Source organism: Gastrolobium bilobum, unplaced genomic scaffold (genome assembly GCF_033153095.1).
Source record: "Gastrolobium bilobum isolate Gb01-03AN ecotype WA unplaced genomic scaffold, APGP_CSIRO_Gbil_v1 utg159468, whole genome shotgun sequence".
Lineage (NCBI taxonomy): Eukaryota > Viridiplantae > Streptophyta > Magnoliopsida > Fabales > Fabaceae > Gastrolobium > Gastrolobium bilobum.
In genome coordinates, this window is record NW_026895656.1 from 1 (window position 1) to 17,146 (window position 17,146).

General features: G+C 37.3%; 1 protein-coding gene across 1 annotated transcript; it reads left to right on the forward strand.

Moving 5' to 3' along the window:
* Nucleotides 1–745: 745 nt before the first annotated feature.
* Nucleotides 746–1,166, forward strand: LOC133287035 (uncharacterized; the record flags this gene model as incomplete). The annotated part of the gene is made up of 1 exon (XM_061484587.1): nt 746–1,166. A coding segment is annotated over exon 1 (421 nt), but the record flags the coding sequence as incomplete, so codon positions are not given.
* Between the last annotated feature and the right edge of the window lie 15,980 nt (nt 1,167–17,146).

The following is a 17,146-nucleotide window of genomic DNA, read 5'->3' on the forward strand; positions in this document are numbered from 1 at the left end:
AAAACAATGTTTTTTGAAAATTATTAAGGAAATTGTCTTTACTGATATCAAATCAGAAAAGATATGAAAATGTTAATCACTTATTTGGACAGCTATTTATTTGAAAGATAATTATCTTTATCGATATTAAATCTTTAAATAGCTGAAAGTTAATTATCTTCACCGATATTAAATCTTTAAAGATACAAAAAAAATAATTAAAAGAAATAAACCGATTTACACATATATTAAAAGATTACCTCCTTATTTAACAAAAAAAAAAGAAAAGATTACCTCCAATCTCGGAAGATTTTAATTCTGATGATCACTATAAATTGATCAGAAGCCCATCACTCACTCACTCACTTGACCGTGTTACATAAACCTTAAACCAACCATCTTTTGCTTGCTCTCTTCCAAACCCACCGCCGAAACAGAAACCTTCAACTTGTGCTTTGCCACCATGACTGAGAGGGACAACAAAACTATGTGGGAATTGGTGGGGAAGATTACAGATTGGGAGACGCGTCAAAAGATGTCTTCCAAACCCTTTAGGCCTCACTTTTGTGATATACTTCTTTCGCGCGTTGCACCACAGTTTTATAACGATGAAGAATTGGCTCTGATTAAGAATTGTTTCCAAGAAGAGGATGAAGAGTTGCAACAGCAACAACAGCAACAAGGAGAGGCGTCAAAGACAAAGCCGCCAGAAAAAGAGAAAGAGAAAGAAAAAGAGAAAGAGAAAGAAAAGAAAAGAAGGCGTGAAATGCTTGATGACGATGAGGAATGGCGCCCCACTCCCTCGTCGCTGAATAATAAAAAATCAAGAAAGACAACAAAGAACAATGCATCGTCGTCTTCATCACCGCCAACACCATCACCGCCACAGTCCTCACCAACCCCACCGGTTCTACCTGAGGAATTCAAGAACCATATGAGAGAGCTGAACGGCGGCGGCAGCGAGATGCAATTTGTGATGAGCAAGAATCTCTCCAAGACAGATGTGAGCGCCAAGCACAACCGTCTATCGATGCCTCAGTCAGAAATATGTTGTGATTTCTTGACTGAGGCTGAGAAGGCAACCTTGCATGAGAGGGAAGGAAGGCTTCTTCGGGGTGTGGAAGTGAAGGTGTTGGATCCATCTTTCAGGGAACATACTTTGATACTCAAGAGGTGGGAGATGACAAGTACAAGCATTTACTCTAATCAATTCTTTTTTAATTTCTGTTTCCAGGAACTCGTTTGGTAAAACCGATTTATTTTTTTGTTACCGGGATGAACCAGTTTAATTTTTGTGCTGGGGAACAGAAAAAAGAATCAAAAAATTTCTGTTTTTTTGTTCCCACGATGCCACCGCCACCATTGCCACCACCTCCACCGATCACTATCACCATCACCACCACCACAACTACCGTCGTCGCCGCCACCACCACTATCACCGTCATCGTCACCACCACCATCACCACTACTGCCATCAACCACCACCACCATCATCGCAACCATTGCCGTCACCGCCACCATCGCCATCACACGCCACTGCCACTACCCCCATCGCCACACTACCACCACCACGACGCCACCACTACCATCACTACCACTGTCACCAACCACCACTACCGTCACTGACGCCGCCATCAACCACCACCACCATCGTCACAGCCATTACTGTCACCACCGCCACCATCGCCACCATTACACTACCCTCTCCACTACCATCACCACGCCATCGCCACCACCACCACCACCACCACCACTGTCTCCTACCCCCACCGCCACCGCCGCACCCACTGTCACCACCACCACCACCACCACCATGCCACTGCTACTATTGTTGCCTCCACCAACCACCATACCCACCACTATTGTCGCAGCCACTGCTGTCACAACAATCACCACTATCTTCACCACGTCACTGCTACCACCACAATTACCACCGCTGCCACCACTGTCGCCACTATCATCATCACTGTCACCACCACTATCACAACTACCGCCATCAACCACCACCACCATCATCGCAACCACTGTCGTCACTGCCACCATCGCCATCACACGCCACTACCACCACCCTCATCGCCACCACTACCACCACCACGGCGCCCACTACCATCACCACCACTGTCACCAACCACCACAATCGTTGTTGTAGCCACCGTCGCCGCCATTAACCACCACCACCATCGTCACAGCCATTACTGTCACCACCACCACCACCATCGCCACCATTATACCACCCCCGCCACTACCATCATCACATCATCGCCACCACGACATCGCCATCGCCGCAACCACTGTCACCATCACCACCACTATGCCACTGCTACAATTGTTGCCGCCACCAACCACCATACCCACCACCATTGTCGCAGCCACTGCCGTCATCTCCACCACTACCACCGTCATCGTCGCAGCCACTGCCGTCACAACCACTCCCACTATTTTCACCACGCCACTGCCACAACCACTACCGTACCGCCGCTGCCACCACCACCATGCCACCCGCCGCCACCACCATCACAACCACACCATATGGAAATGAAAGTGATGATTCGAAATTTTTTTATATTTAATAGAAATTATTTTTTATTATATTATTTGTTGTGTTATCAAACACAATTCTCATTCTCGGAATAAAAATAGAACATGTTATCAAACACTTTTTTTTCTCAGAAACTGTTCAAGGCACAGAAATATAAAAATTGTTTCTTTTCAGAGAAACAGTGCTAGGGAACAGAATGGTTGTCATGCACACCCTAAGCAACCAAGAATCAGAGTTCCCAGATTTATGTTTCTCAAATTTTCATTATAATTTTTTTGTTTCTAAAATTTTTACAATTTAATTAAGCTTTCACTTAGATATTTATTAATTATAAAATTATATCTAAGCTTTTAAAATCTCTACATCACTTCGATAGTTATAAACATCACTTTACATTTTTTAAAATGTTAAAAGTGTAAAATTGTAGGGGTGTTTTGGATTAGGATTTTCAAAGATTTTTTTAAGATAAAAAATCTTATAGATTTTAAAAATCTATTTAGAATTGGACGGACTTTAAAGACTTTTTTAAAAGACATTTTTTACAATCAAGATTTTATAAGATTGGATTTTAAAGGATTTTAATAGAATTTATAAGATTTGAAAGGACAATATGAATTTGTAAGATTTTAAAAAACCATATGAATTTTAACAAAGATTCAAAATTACAAGAGTCAATACAAAAAATAACAAAGAAATGCAATGATATTAATATAAAAAACTAAAACCTAATATAATTTTCTCAATCAGTAAAATATAATATAATTTTTAACAAACATTCAAAATTATTAAGCAACAGCTCTCCACATATCCAAAGATATACTAATCTGATTACCAAAAAAAAAGATATACTAATCCTTTATACATTAATATTTTCTCGTTCCTACTCTTAGATTTGACCAAAAAGTTGAAAATTATCTTATTCATTGGTATCAGAGCTATGCATATATAATTATATGACCCAATTTTTATTTATTTATTAAAATAATTCTAAATTTGCATATAGAACCTAAAGTTAATAAAAAAATTCATTTAAAATTACATGAAAGTTTAAAAAATTTCTCAAATTATTTTCAATCGATACATTAAACCTTAAATTGCTTTGGGGCTATTGAAAAATAAGTTTTAGTTATCTATTGATGCAAAAATTGTTTGAAATCGTATCCTATAGCGAAGGAATTTCGTTCATGAATATTTATTATAAAATATAGGGTTTATATTATGAAAGTTTCAATCTTTCTTTAAATTGATCTTGTTTCATTGATGGAAAACAAAAATTAACACTACAATAGAGAAATCTCAAGAAATCCTAGGGGTGAGGGTGAGATTGTGAGAGAGACATCCTATTTATATTTCTCACTAAAAAGTTTTACGAAATCCATACCAATAGAAAATCCATTAAAATCGTCAGATTTTTGAATACCATTTTTTCTTTGTTCAAAATCCCAATTGAATACCAACGGATTTAGATGGACTCTAAAATAATCTTTTAAAATCCTAATTGAATACCACGTGACTTTTTTTCAATCTTTTAAAATCCTAATTGAATACCAATGGATTTTTTTTGTCCAAAAATAATCCATTAAAATCCTTTGAAATCCCAATCCAATACACCCCCGTAGTTAGGGGTGTTCATCAACCGATCCAAACTGATTCAAACCGCAGTGACCGAACCGATAAACCGAAAATCGAAAAATCTAAAACTGAAAAAAAAAATCGCTAGTTTTAATTGGATTGGATCGGTTTACGAATTAGTTGATGAAAATCGATACAATCCAATATATTAATTCCCCTCTATCTACTTGTGTAACAGCCCGTTACGTACCGGTATTGTTAACATTAATTATGATATTAAGCGCAGTTACAATCACAGCAGTTCATTTATAAAAACGAGAATAAATTTTTCCGACTATTACGCGAGGATTTAAAACATAAAAAGGCGTAATAATTAAAAGCTGTGACCGTAACCGTAAACTCTTGCGGAAGACTTACTTTAACTATTTTTATAACTTACATCATTCATTATGAGTGACTAAGGAGTTCCCATAAACTCACTTAGCCAATTTCCAACTTTACGTTTTTACCAATTCGAACATGTTTCACTCTAAATTTTTCTGCGACCAAACCGATCGCAACCAACCCTACTTCTCAGATTATATCTTTGTGTTACTTAATTCCCTTTTTAACAAGCTAAAATACGCTCAATTCGGAGCTCATTTGCTCCGGTTATCGCCGTTTGAAGTTGGATAAGCGATTAGCCCAAACAACCCCAAAAACAGCTCCAAACCACTCACATTGCTCGAATTACTGCACTCAATCCACTCAACCATTTGCCCTCAAATTTTTATCCTACAAACTAGGCATCTCAAACTTCATTTTGATATATCACACGCTCAATTTGACTGAGAAACGAAGCGGGAATTAATTTCCCAAATCCGGTCCAGAATCTGCCTCAGGTGCAGGGGCACATGGGCAGTCCGTGTTTCTCTATTTTTTTCAGGCCGAAGATCAACCCAGAATTTCCTCAAATTTTGACACAAGGTATAGGACATCTCAACCTTCAAAATGGCGTATGGCACGTCCCTAGGGGACCTCTATGGAGAGAGATATGCTCTCCCGAAGTTTGCCTAAAATCTGCCAATTCTACAGAAAATTCGCCAGAGTTTCCTTTGTTTTTCCAATAATCCCAAATTTGTAAAAGATCATTTAAACCTCAAATGTACCTAATAAACACATGATAATACAGTAATAATCTAATGGGTGGCACACACAAGGACCAACAACACCTTTGGCACTTACAACCCAATCCAGTTTATAGTTATTAAACATAGAGTCCATATTAATCATTCTTAAGTAGTTGCAATCACTAACACCTTTTTCATGCATATTTCCATCATACATATTATCATAACCTAAAATAGGCCTAAGGCCCTTCCATCATAAATAGACATGCATCAATACTATTACAATATGGCTTTACAAATCACAACTTGAAACTAAAACTTCAAATTACATTCTTCTAAAATTACATCTTAAATTTAAAAGACAACATAACCAAATACATCACTACTAGGCTTAGGCAAAATGGCATGAACAAGATGCTAATGAAGCTACTAATAAATACAAATGACATGTTCATGCCCTAAGTCTAGCCTAGGCCACACGGCCAACAAAATGCAAAATATGAAGCGCTCCAGCGCTCACTCTGCGGGCCTCTTGCCTGAGGCTCCTGCTCCACTGCTACCTCCTGAAATAAATGCCCCGAGACGGGGTGAGATATACGAATATATCTCAGTAACCAAGAGGTTCTGGAGAAAACTCCACCCAATGGTTCACTTCGATGCATATCAATAGAATACAACCACCACTTTGAAAACGGGATAAAGCAAGGGATTTAGAGAATGGGGAATATAAAGAAAACAAAATACGACGATACGGGATGGTAACCCCAATTCCACGTACGCCCTCGGCATATATAAGCCTATGGGTATCATCCAAGGTGTGTTCACAGAAACCACAACCATGATGCCCAAACCAACCAAAACGCCAAAGACATTCCTAGTGTGCTCCTACCCGGATCACACACCATGACACACAGTCAACTGGAACTCCCTCCTGGAGACCTATCCAGCGGAAGTCCGAAAATGCCCGAAGGCTAATAAAACTGTCTACTGGCCAGAGACTCGGTACATAAGTACCCATAGCAATAATGCATGCATGCTCATGTGTTATATACTATTCATACACACTTCCTACCGTTACCATCAACTGGCAAGGTGGAACAGAAAAGGGGAACAAGCCCCAGTACCAAGAGGTTACCTTAATTCTTGTTTCCACAAGCTCCGCAGCAGCTTATCCCTCAACTCGGTACACAGCGGAATGCCTACACAGAGGACATTCCCAATCACTCTCAGTTCAACCCATACATGTTAACTTATAATTACACATGCAATGAACCAATTTCTTACCTCAATCCACTTGGTCCCGGACCAAGGGCAATTCACTGATTCAAGATTCGGGATTCAGGTCGACGTACGGCAACCTATACAATAACGTACATCCATCAGTACTCGTCAAATAGTATCAAAACGCAAAAACACAAAAATCCTCCCCATCCTCCCTTGATGGTTCGGCCATTGTAGTGTAAATGTGAGATTTATTTTTCTAAATTTTCTTTCTCATTTTGTTACGTCTCATTAGGTTGTCAATAGGCCAGTTCAAGAGCCGGTTCGTCATTTTCGCATCGAATTACATCAAAACGCGAAAATCGCCAAATCACCCCTTTTCCCCTTGGAGGTTCGGCCATGTAGGTGTAAATTTGAGATTTATTTTCCTAAATTTTCTTTCTCATTTTATAACACTCCCTTAGGTTGTTTTGAGGCTAGTTCAATCGTCGTTTTTCCGTTTTCCGACATTTACGCATCGTTTTGCGTAATATTTCATTCTGGGCTCATTTAGGTCTCTAACACAATTCATTTTTTTCCATTGATTCAAACACTCTCCAAGCACAACACAACCCATCTAAGCACCATATAACTACACAAATCATCATCCAAATCATTTTTCAACATCAATTCCTCAATCTTTCCTCAAAGAATCGAATTTTACCCTATGGCATTCCAAGGAATTTCCATACAACTTTAATCATTCCACACCTCATACAATCCTATTATATCAACATACAATCATAGAACAACTCATCAATCCAATCCTAACACATTTTCAAAACTCAAAGTCATGACAACCTCAAAATTTTCTAAGTTAAAAATTCACATTTTTCATCAATAATTTTTATTGCATTTATGGATACTACACATCATTCTAAGACACATTCATGTACAAACATTTTCCAATTGAGCTCTCTAAACACATCAATCCAACAAGCCCTCTTTAGGGTTCATAAATTCAACCACAAAATTAAACCATTGGAACACAAGGAAACTCACCCAAAAGCTTGGCACAAGTCTCCTCCTAAACATACTCCACCATTGGAGCATCAATCAACACCATTTTCACAAATCTAAAGGAAAGGGCCGCAGCTTTGGGGAGGGTTTTTCTCAAAATCTAGTGGCTTTCAAGGCTTGGGAGTACCACCAATGGATTTAGAAGGTCATTTCCATCAAATTTCAAGACAAGAATCAATGGATTTGGTGAAGAAATGGCTAAGTTATGGTGAAATGAAATCTTGGAGGGGAAGGGCTATGGTGGCTGCGGGTTTGAGCAAGAAGAGGGAGGAAAGTGATGCATGAATAGTGCCAAGCACATGTGGCTTAAGTCACTTAAGTGGGGTGGGTCCCACCGCCACCTCACGCGATTTAAAACTAATCCGAATTTTCCTCTGATTCCACTAAACGTCCGTAAATTCACAACCTATTTAGAAACTCAAATTTTTAACATTAACTATTCCCCTTTAATTAGGCTTGATCAGATGAATTAAGAGTCCTCCATTCGTTCGGAGAAAACACTGTTTTAAGCTATTATGCGCGCCATTGGCACGCTTCCCCAAACTGTCTTAATTTCATCGAATATTATAAGAAATCATATTTCCTAACTCATTAGACCATTTTTAACTCATATTTGAAACCTAGAGCTCAAAACTCAATCGGCACGTTTTACGGTGCAATCGTACCGCGGTATTTTTACCCGCGAAAAACACTATTCACTGATTTTTCTGAAACTTGCCTGTCCACTCAATTTTTCGTTCTGAACCCATTTCCAGGGTTATTTTTACCATCTGAGACCTTCTACTCAATTTTTATCTTCCTAGGGTTGCGTGTTGGCTAATTACCGTTTTGCCCTTTCTTTGTATTTTGGCCTAATCTTTTGGATTTTCACTAATCCATCACTTGATTGCTCACTTAATATTTTAATTACTTGATTTAAAATTGTGAGGGTTTATATTCACCCCAACTTTTTAGAATTTTGTCCGCAAAATTAAATCATACTCACCCGCTAACTCAGGACACAGCCGGAGAATCTCATCCTCCCGCTCCCAAGTAGCATCCTCAAGTGTGTATCTTTACCATATTACTTTTATCACAAGCATGATCTCCTTTTTATGATACTCATTATCCTTTGATCCTTCATAATTACTCGTCTCTCATGGTTCTGTGACATTTTAATTCCCAATACTTTAAACTTTCTCTGGTTTACCGTTTCTCTTTCGCTGATTTGTAGGTAATAATATAACCATATTACGGATTTGTCGGTATCAATTTACCTCATTCTCATCTTTATCCATCCTTCTGACCCATGGTCGTTCTCAAAAGCACCTAATCGTTTTCATACTAGGCTCTAACCGTTCTCATGCACATTCACTAGTTATTCCTGGAGTATTTCCAACTCACATGTTCTTTAGTACTTAACTCTTTTCGCTGTCCTCACTGTTTTCACAATACCCCAACAACCATTTCTTTCTATTACTGTTACTACTCTTATCATTTCGTTGTTTTCTTGGCTTTCACCCAAGCACATACTCTCTAGTTTCAAAGGCACTTTGTCGTGTCCTACAATTACGACTCACATTAAATTCTATACTCATATACTTTATTTTTCCTTGTCACGTGTCTTCACCTCTTTTTAGGTACTCACAACTATATCTTTCTCTTTGTGATACGAAACTAGCAATACTCATACTAGTTTATATTTTCGATTAGCCCTATAAGGCCTTTCGACCACAAATACTCATGAAATTTTTCCATCTACAAACTAATATTCATAATTTACACTCATTGTTAAACTCTTTATTAGCTTAACCATCTCAACCAGCTCAACTCCATACTTAGACCTCTCACAGTCTAGACACTCTCATCAATGATTTTCGTATCAAAGGTCTTATGCCTAAGGTTTTCACCAAGTAACCATTTTTACTCATCATTCTGTAACAATATTATAGATTCAACATCATCATTCCTTCGTTTATACCCCCACTTCTTCATTATCGACATTTTTATCATGGATGTCCACTTTAAAATACTATAAACTCACAGCTTTACTAACTTCCACCAATCATCTTGGTTGTTCGAATCAAACAACCACACCAAGCCATTTCACTACTAACTGATGGACCCTTAAAAATGCCATGTCTCTCACATGCAAGTCTCATCCTATAGGAATCTTTGAAACTTGATTATCAAGTCACATAAAACTAAATCCATCATTGCCCCTACTTATACAATTCACCACTGGTTGGTATATCAGTCTCTCGGAACATTCGAAGTTACCACAAGCACTCGACCATATATTATTAGTACCTAACCAAAACAACGTCAGCATTGTGCATTTTCCATACACTTTCCACCATAAGTGGTATATGCGATTATATATAACACTCCTCAATCTACTCCACCCGTAAGTCAGGCTGTCAAATTTTAGGTAACCAATTACAATTCCAGTTTCCAACTATATTTACACATTCGTGCTTGATTCCATCACAATTTACCTTTTATAAGGGCTTATAATTCACCGTTTTAACCTGAATTCTTGATCATCACCAGCCTTCTTAGAAGGACACTTACTCCATCTGTCAACACTAAATCACACTATTATCTCTTTTATCATAAGGCGAGGATTCCAACAAACTTACAACCTCACTTGGAGCCGATATTATTTCATCGAACTTACTTTACACCCACAATAGTGCTTCACTATCACACTACAAAATTTTTACCCATTATACCTCATCTCTTATATTCAAATCTGACATATTTTGTTCATTTACAAACATCTGACCTCATATTTTGCGTTAATCACATGGAAGAACTCTCTCAATACAGTGGGTAACAACATTCACAGGTTTTAACCGCTCGAGCTCTTGCTGTCCTCAGGGCCCCAGATGTAATGACCCACCGATCAGAGAATCCACCCATATAATCCATGCAGTAATGATAACCTACCACCTGCTGACTGTGTTCTATTAGTATTCCCAACATTTCTTTTTTGTGCACTCATGTAGACCAACTCAACTATAATAGCAGTCTCATCACTGCGGGATACTTCCTCATCTCATATCACTCATATAACATAATAATAGTCTCCGGGAACATAATCCGCACGGAGATGGCTACACACTCCGGGCACATAGGCCGCACAGAGATGGTAATATCAAGTCTCATAACGTGCACCCAATGCACAGAGGAGTTCATATTTATATCACATCTGTATACAACAGCAAACGTGTACCCAGTACACAGGGGAGTTCCTACTTATAACATATCCGTATATAACGGCAACACTGGTACTCCGTACACTCCAGATCACACGTGGACCCAGTCCATTTGGTGTCTGTATCACCTCTGTATATAACAGCAAAATATCTTTGGTATATTCACATGGGGCTATCCCCATAATCATAGTAATAGTGGTATAATATACACCTGTTACATATAAGTCAATTCGTCTTACTCTCTCATTTCATTCTTCTCACTGATAGTTCACATATAAGTCACTATTATCATAATTCACATTCTCTTCGTAATTTCGTACACGTTTTCTAACTTTTAATAGTTTTTTTTTTCTGTCATGTTACCGTTCAAATCCATAGTCCATTATCTCTTCCTTGCTTATTCTTCTCACAGATTGTTTTCTCTCTTACTTTGATTATTCAATTGGCATAGTTCATAACATAATCTCTATTCTGTGAATCAAGAATTTTCTCAGAGTTCTGTACACATCTCACATATACTTCCCATCACACAGGGATCTTCTAAACATATTCGTCCTATCACAAAAGACTAATTTCACCTCAATCCGTGCACTGGAAAATTATATCAATCCTTGCACTAACACTTATACCTCAACTCATTAACTAATCTTATCATTCTTGTTTTGACATTACACATTAGCTCTTTTGCTAAACACATAATTCCACACTTTATTGTAACTTAGTTCATACACTAATCACATGATTTCCCATCAGGTTGTACATTAGCTAAATCTCTAATCATACAATCTCTTTAGATACTTCCCATCATCGGGGATTTCATTCGGCCTCATTGTCCTTTTACAAAAAATTTTAATAATTTACCTCAACACGGATAATTAGGCGCTCAGGCCGTCACAAGGTGTACATACATATATATGTATACTGGCACTTAGGCCATCACTGGATTATTATCCGTTTATTCATCAGAATAGGTATATTGGCCATCAGGCCATTAGGTATTATTCACAATGCATTACAACATCCACAAGTAATTAGGCCATTTAAATTACGATATTCATTCTCTGAGATTTCCAAGAGACCTCCATCATGGATCAATCCTCTTATGCTTCGTAACACCTGAATCTCTACATAGTAGCCATTTCCAAGGAGAATTCCACACATTAACGCACACATATAGTCATATTTGTTTCCTTCATGGCATATCGGTCAAGCTAAACCATTATTCCGTTACGGACAATCATACTCTCAATGAACCTTGTTCAATGCCATCCATGGCGATTCTCTCAACTTCTTCCTTATACATATAATACATAATTAATTCATCTCGCCTATGTTTAATCAGCACTACCTCCTTATGAGTTTAAATCCCATATTTCAATATATCTCAATTTAACAATTGACCAGCATTATAATTTCAAGTGGTCAAATCCCATAGGATTAATCATCAATTATTCTATTTATTTCTCTGCATGAACCATCTCAATTTGTTTAAGTGTACATCATCCATCAAGGACTTATAACTTCTAGTCAACATAAAATATTCAAACTCATGCCTAAGCATATATGTTCATCATTTTCAATAACCCAACAGGTTCTAATCTTCCACCTTGATGAAGTCCCTCCACCACGTCCACCTGGACATAATTGTTTTTACTATACAACACATATACTTGGAAACTTCACCAATACCTTTTCCATACTATGGACTCATCTCAATTATATATCTTTATTATTCATGGTACTACAAGGTTCATCCATGCAATACCGTACATATCATAGATTTGTTTACAACTTTCACTTACAATCCAGCTTTATAAATTTCATCTACAAGGTCAGACAAAACATTTAAGTATGTTTCCCTGAAGTCCTATAATATTCATATTTTACTTACTGCCATCTCTTGTCCATGAAGCAGTCAACACTGCATCCACAACATCAGGCTAAGGACTTACATTTGGTGCTACAAGGTTGCCACGCAGGCTTCTTACGATGACTACGCATGTAACACAAAGGAATGGGTTGATCAGACCCACACTACGGAATCACATATGCAGTAATCGATAAGAATCTACATACAACTATGCAACACACAACACAACTATATATACATTATCAGAGTTCCCTAACAAAACTGCTCTGATACCATAAAATGTAACAGCCCGTTACGTACCGGTATTGTTAACATTAATTATGATATTAAGCGCAGTTACAATCACAGCAGTTCATTTATAAAAACGAGAATAAATTTTTCCGACTATTACGCGAGGATTTAAAACATAAAAAGGCGTAATAATTAAAAGCTGTGACCGTAACCGTAAACTCTTGCGGAAGACTTACTTTAACTATTTTTATAACTTACATCATTCATTATGAGTGACTAAGGAGTTCCCATAAACTCACTTAGCCAATTTCCAACTTTACGTTTTTACCAATTCGAACATGTTTCACTCTAAATTTTTCTGCGACCAAACCGATCGCAACCAACCCTACTTCTCAGATTATATCTTTGTGTTACTTAATTCCCTTTTTAACAAGCTAAAATACGCTCAATTCGGAGCTCATTTGCTCCGGTTATCGCCGTTTGAAGTTGGATAAGCGATTAGCCCAAACAACCCCAAAAACAGCTCCAAACCACTCACATTGCTCGAATTACTGCACTCAATCCACTCAACCATTTGCCCTCAAATTTTTATCCTACAAACTAGGCATCTCAAACTTCATTTTGATATATCACACGCTCAATTTGACTGAGAAACGAAGCGGGAATTAATTTCCCAAATCCGGTCCAGAATCTGCCTCAGGTGCAGGGGCACATGGGCAGTCCGTGTTTCTCTATTTTTTTCAGGCCGAAGATCAACCCAGAATTTCCTCAAATTTTGACACAAGGTATAGGACATCTCAACCTTCAAAATGGCGTATGGCACGTCCCTAGGGGACCTCTATGGAGAGAGATATGCTCTCCCGAAGTTTGCCTAAAATCTGCCAATTCTACAGAAAATTCGCCAGAGTTTCCTTTGTTTTTCCAATAATCCCAAATTTGTAAAAGATCATTTAAACCTCAAATGTACCTAATAAACACATGATAATACAGTAATAATCTAATGGGTGGCACACACAAGGACCAACAACACCTTGGGCACTTACAACCCAATCCAGTTTATAGTTATTAAACATAGAGTCCATATTAATCATTCTTAAGTAGTTGCAATCACTAACACCTTTTTCATGCATATTTCCATCATACATATTATCATAACCTAAAATAGGCCTAAGGCCCTTCCATCATAAATAGACATGCATCAATACTATTACAATATGGCTTTACAAATCACAACTTGAAACTAAAACTTCAAATTACATTCTTCTAAAATTACATCTTAAATTTAAAAGACAACATAACCAAATACATCACTACTAGGCTTAGGCAAAATGGCATGAACAAGATGCTAATGAAGCTACTAATAAATACAAATGACATGTTCATGCCCTAAGTCTAGCCTAGGCCACACGGCCAACAAAATGCAAAATATGAAGCGCTCCAGCGCTCACTCTGCGGGCCTCTTGCCTGAGGCTCCTGCTCCACTGCTACCTCCTGAAATAAATGCCCCGAGACGGGGTGAGATATACGAATATATCTCAGTAACCAAGAGGTTCTGGAGAAAACTCCACCCAATGGTTCACTTCGATGCATATCAATAGAATACAACCACCACTTTGAAAACGGGATAAAGCAAGGGATTTAGAGAATGGGGAATATAAAGAAAACAAAATACGACGATACGGGATGGTAACCCCAATTCCACGTACGCCCTCGGCATATATAAGCCTATGGGTATCATCCAAGGTGTGTTCACAGAAACCACAACCATGATGCCCAAACCAACCAAAACGCCAAAGACATTCCTAGTGTGCTCCTACCCGGATCACACACCATGACACACAGTCAACTGGAACTCCCTCCTGGAGACCTATCCAGCGGAAGTCCGAAAATGCCCGAAGGCTAATAAAACTGTCTACTGGCCAGAGACTCGGTACATAAGTACCCATAGCAATAATGCATGCATGCTCATGTGTTATATACTATTCATACACACTTCCTACCGTTACCATCAACTGGCAAGGTGGAACAGAAAAGGGGAACAAGCCCCAGTACCAAGAGGTTACCTTAATTCTTGTTTCCACAAGCTCCGCAGCAGCTTATCCCTCAACTCGGTACACAGCGGAATGCCTACACAGAGGACATTCCCAATCACTCTCAGTTCAACCCATACATGTTAACTTATAATTACACATGCAATGAACCAATTTCTTACCTCAATCCACTTGGTCCCGGACCAAGGGCAATTCACTGATTCAAGATTCGGGATTCAGGTCGACGTACGGCAACCTATACAATAACGTACATCCATCAGTACTCGTCAAATAGTATCAAAACGCAAAAACACAAAAATCCTCCCCATCCTCCCTTGATGGTTCGGCCATTGTAGTGTAAATGTGAGATTTATTTTTCTAAATTTTCTTTCTCATTTTGTTACGTCTCATTAGGTTGTCAATAGGCCAGTTCAAGAGCCGGTTCGTCATTTTCGCATCGAATTACATCAAAACGCGAAAATCGCCAAATCACCCCTTTTCCCCTTGGAGGTTCGGCCATGTAGGTGTAAATTTGAGATTTATTTTCCTAAATTTTCTTTCTCATTTTATAACACTCCCTTAGGTTGTTTTGAGGCTAGTTCAATCGTCGTTTTTCCGTTTTCCGACATTTACGCATCGTTTTGCGTAATATTTCATTCTGGGCTCATTTAGGTCTCTAACACAATTCATTTTTTTCCATTGATTCAAACACTCTCCAAGCACAACACAACCCATCTAAGCACCATATAACTACACAAATCATCATCCAAATCATTTTTCAACATCAATTCCTCAATCTTTCCTCAAAGAATCGAATTTTACCCTATGGCATTCCAAGGAATTTCCATACAACTTTAATCATTCCACACCTCATACAATCCTATTATATCAACATACAATCATAGAACAACTCATCAATCCAATCCTAACACATTTTCAAAACTCAAAGTCATGACAACCTCAAAATTTTCTAAGTTAAAAATTCACATTTTTCATCAATAATTTTTATTGCATTTATGGCTACTACACATCATTCTAAGACACATTCATGTACAAACATTTTCCAATTGAGCTCTCTAAACACATCAATCCAACAAGCCCTCTTTAGGGTTCATAAATTCAACCACAAAATTAAACCATTGGAACACAAGGAAACTCACCCAAAAGCTTGGCACAAGTCTCCTCCTAAACATAATCCATTAAAATCCTTTGAAATCCCAATCCAATACACCCCCGTAGTTAGGGGTGTTCATCAACCGATCCAAACTGATTCAAACCGCAGTGACCGAACCGATAAACCGAAAATCGAAAAATCTAAAACTGAAAAAAAAATCGCTAGTTTTAATTGGATTGGATCGGTTTACGAATTAGTTGATGAAAATCGATACAATCCAATATATTAATTCCCCTCTATCTACTTGGGTCTTTTCTCAATCATAGCTAAAAAATTTCTAAACTCAAGATTAATCAACCCATAAACTAAACCCAAGAAAAAACCTAGTCACATCTCATAATTTTTTTTTATCTATGTAGAGCTTCATATCTCATTGTTCAGAAAAAAAAACTATATTATCATTTACTTATGCTTTTGTATTTCAAAAAAAAAATTACAAAACCAATATAAACAAAAGATGTTATTTGCACAATGATCAAGAAACAAATTTTAGGATTTTCAAAAAACCGAAAACCAAAAAAAATTGGATCGGATCGGATCGGATTTGAAAAAAAATCCAAACCGAATGGATGATTACATGATCAAACTGAAGGGATTGGATCAGATGATTTTTGCTTCCAAAACCGATCCAATCCAGACCGCGAACACCCCTACCCGTAGTAAAAAAAATTATGGAACTTATTTAAAATTTATGTATTACTTGATTTGTGGAAACAAAACAATTAAGAGTGCTATAAAAAATCTTGTTGAATTAATTTTTACTAAAAAAATTAAACCGGTAAAATTTTCAAATGTATTGAAAATATTATTGATTAATAAAAATCTCCATGGTAAGTATTAATGAATGAAAATATCTTTATTCAAGAAAATAATCAAAAGTGAGGAGATCTATGTTTTTTTTATATAAAAACAACTGTTCAAAGTTATTGGAAAAATGATTAAAATTTTGCTTACATTGTATACTTGTATGCAAATATTATCTTATTAAAAAATTAAATTATTTATGTACCAAAAAAAAAATTAAAAATTAAATTATAAAAATTAATATTTTGTATTGACTATTTTAAGAAAATGTTAAATATTTATTTATTAAAATAATTTTGAAAGCATTGAATCGATTAAAAGAAGGCTTTAATGTTTGTACAATTAATGTAGATAAGTT